Raw genomic sequence first — 2,718 nt, 5'->3', positions numbered from 1 at the left:
ACAAAGCTTCATGTAGCTATCTCTCAGTTTACTAGACAAAGCTTCATGTAGCTATCTCTCAGTTTACTAGACAAAGCTTCATGTAGCTATCTCTCAGTTTACTAGACAAAGCTTCATGTATCTATCTCTCAGTTTACTAGACAAAGCTTCAAGTAGCTATCTCTCAGTTTACTAGAAGTCAAAAATCTTTCTCCTTTCTGTCTAGGTCTCTTTATGTGTGTGTGCATGCAAATGTGTATGTGTGTGAGCACTATGTGATACACTATCAGAAAGGGGCTGAAAATAGAATTTAATAACTATCCTAGACCTACAACATTTAATATGGACAATACATGGTATACATTTACTTGTGTTTCATTCATTATGGAGTGACAAGAACTGTTTACAACTTTATGCGACTGTGCAGTCGATATCATGTTTGTTTTACATACATGTATATGTGTTGAGTTTATTACACAGGTTAAATTGGTTTTCTGTGTTTTTGTCGTTTTTCTGGTTCTATTTTACCAGTTCGGAAACACTCTCTTTGAACATCTCATGTGACCCCTAGTACCAACAGAGAAGAGAACAGAATTGTTAAATTAAATGAGACTTACCTGTAAGTTGAAAATTGATGTCAATTCTGTTCTCTCCTCTGCAGGTACATAGGGGTTACATGAGATGCGTGCGCATGCGTACAGTCATAATTCAAAGAAGTGAAGAAAAGCAAAAGGTTGACGCCGGATGCTTGACCAAAGACGACAGACGTCGGGTGCCGCACCACAGCATTGATTACCATCATTCAGTATCATGGGTTCAACTGGTAATTCTTAATGAATTTATGTTGTAAAATAAAAACACATGCTGTACTTGCAGACCATTCATGAACCATGTACCCTAGTAGACCTTGTCTTATCTATGATAAACAGCTCACAACAGTAGAAGCCATGCACATAAAGTTGCAGCCAACTAAATATAACATCTTTTTATGTCTCTAGAGAGACATGTATGTCTGACATATAGATGGGGCATACCAGCATAGCATACATGAAAATCGGCTACTTCATAGACAAAAATCTAGTGTATATGTAATGTTCAATCATCTCATTCAACAGGAATTACTAATAAAGGATAGTAGCATGTTTTATTACTAAGGCACATAAAAAAGCTACCAATTGGATTGAACACACTGGTAATGGTATTAAGGTACAGTAAGACTTATACAGGATTATTTTCACAGCTGTGTCATATTTGTTATGCATGTTAAACCGCATAAGTTGTATTTTTTTCCACATAAATGCAAATGTATGACTGCATGAAATCAAATCTGTATACATTGTCTACAGATCACTTGTAAGGACCTAGGTGAGCTTTATGTTTATATTGTGACCAGTAAGTATACCTGTTATTACACATATCAGTATCACAATAAGGGTACACAAATTACTTTAACAATACATACAGGGCAGCAGGGTCAAGCTCAGGATGCAACACAACAAATATACATGTATGTATACTTTTCAATGACAAGTCAAGAGCACACAGTTCATCATTCACAAACACATAATGACGAAAGCTTAAGAAACAACACACAAGTTGTTACTGCATGGACATCAACTATTTTTCAAAGTTTATTCATGACTCTCCAACAAATTGTAATTCAGCAATCCATAAGCCTGGTAACATGTTATACCAGTGTAATACTGGCTGTATACAAGTCAAATCTTAGTCACACATGCTCATCTGACAGGTCAAGGCCATTCATTCTCAAGGTCACTCACACTTTTTCTTCTTCCGTCGGCTGCCATACTGGCCTACAGGGACCATCAAACAGATTATATAAATCAGTGATATGTACAGAAGACACGGATGGTGACCATGAACAACAATAATACTTCTACAACTTCTACAGTTTCAAAAGAATGATGGATAATACAGGACAGAATCACTAACAAGTAGGAATGACATTTTGTGCTGTTTCTCCTCAGACACCAATCCTTTGTTAAACAACTAGGAAATATCTTTGTTACTCCGTGGATTCAGATAAACTCATCAAACAAATTCAATGACTATGAAAATATGATTCATATTCAGGTCAGGTCAATGACTATTTGTATACTTTTTTTAATACTGTGTACATCTAAAATTTAAAAAAAAACAACAACATTACCCTGAGTAGTCAGATGACTTTTTCAAACATTACCCTGTGTAGATAGATGACTTTTTCAAACATTACCCTGTGTAGATAGATGACTTTTTCAAACATTACAATGAGTAGTCAGATGACTTTATCAAACATTACCCTGTTTAGATAGATGACTTTTTCAAACGNGTAGTCAGATGACTTTTTCAAACATTACCCTGAGTAGTCAGATGACTTTTTCAAACATGTCCCTGCAGTAGTCAGATGACTTTTTCAAACATTACCCTGAGTAGTCAGATGACTTTTTCAAACATTACCCTGTGTAGATAGATGACTTTTTCAGACATTACAATGAGTAGTCAGATGACTTTATCAAACATTGACCTGAGTAGTCAGATGACTGTTTGAAACATTACCCTGAGTAGTCAGAGGACTTTTTCAAACATTACCCTGAGTAGTCAGATGACTTTATCAAACATTGACCTGAGTAGTCAGATGACTGTTTCAAACATTACCCTGAGTAGTCAGAGGACTTTTTCAAACATTACCCTGTGTAAATAGATGACTTTTTAAAACATTACCCTGTGTAGATAGAG

The 2,718-nt window shown here is 35.6% G+C and overlaps 1 protein-coding gene across 8 annotated transcripts in view; it reads right to left on the bottom strand.

Moving 5' to 3' along the window:
• LOC110443300 (focal adhesion kinase 1-like) overlaps positions 1–2,718 on the bottom strand; it is a 175,113-nt gene that overhangs the window by 57,463 nt on the left and 114,932 nt on the right. For 7 of the 8 annotated variants that reach the window (XM_021487482.1, XM_021487499.1, XM_021487448.1 and 4 more), the window contains one exon: positions 1,761–1,793. The exons of the other annotated variant lie outside the window; for it this stretch is intronic. In XM_021487482.1, the coding sequence (XP_021343157.1) occupies positions 1,761–1,793 (33 nt within the window). The remainder of the gene's footprint in view (positions 1–1,760; positions 1,794–2,718) is intronic. 8 annotated transcript variants of the gene reach the window in all.

The sequence above is a fragment of the Mizuhopecten yessoensis genome, unplaced genomic scaffold (genome assembly GCF_002113885.1).
Source record: "Mizuhopecten yessoensis strain PY_sf001 unplaced genomic scaffold, ASM211388v2 scaffold1957, whole genome shotgun sequence".
Taxonomy (NCBI): Eukaryota; Metazoa; Mollusca; class Bivalvia; order Pectinida; family Pectinidae; genus Mizuhopecten; species Mizuhopecten yessoensis.
This window is presented reverse-complemented; position numbering and strand designations above follow the sequence as displayed.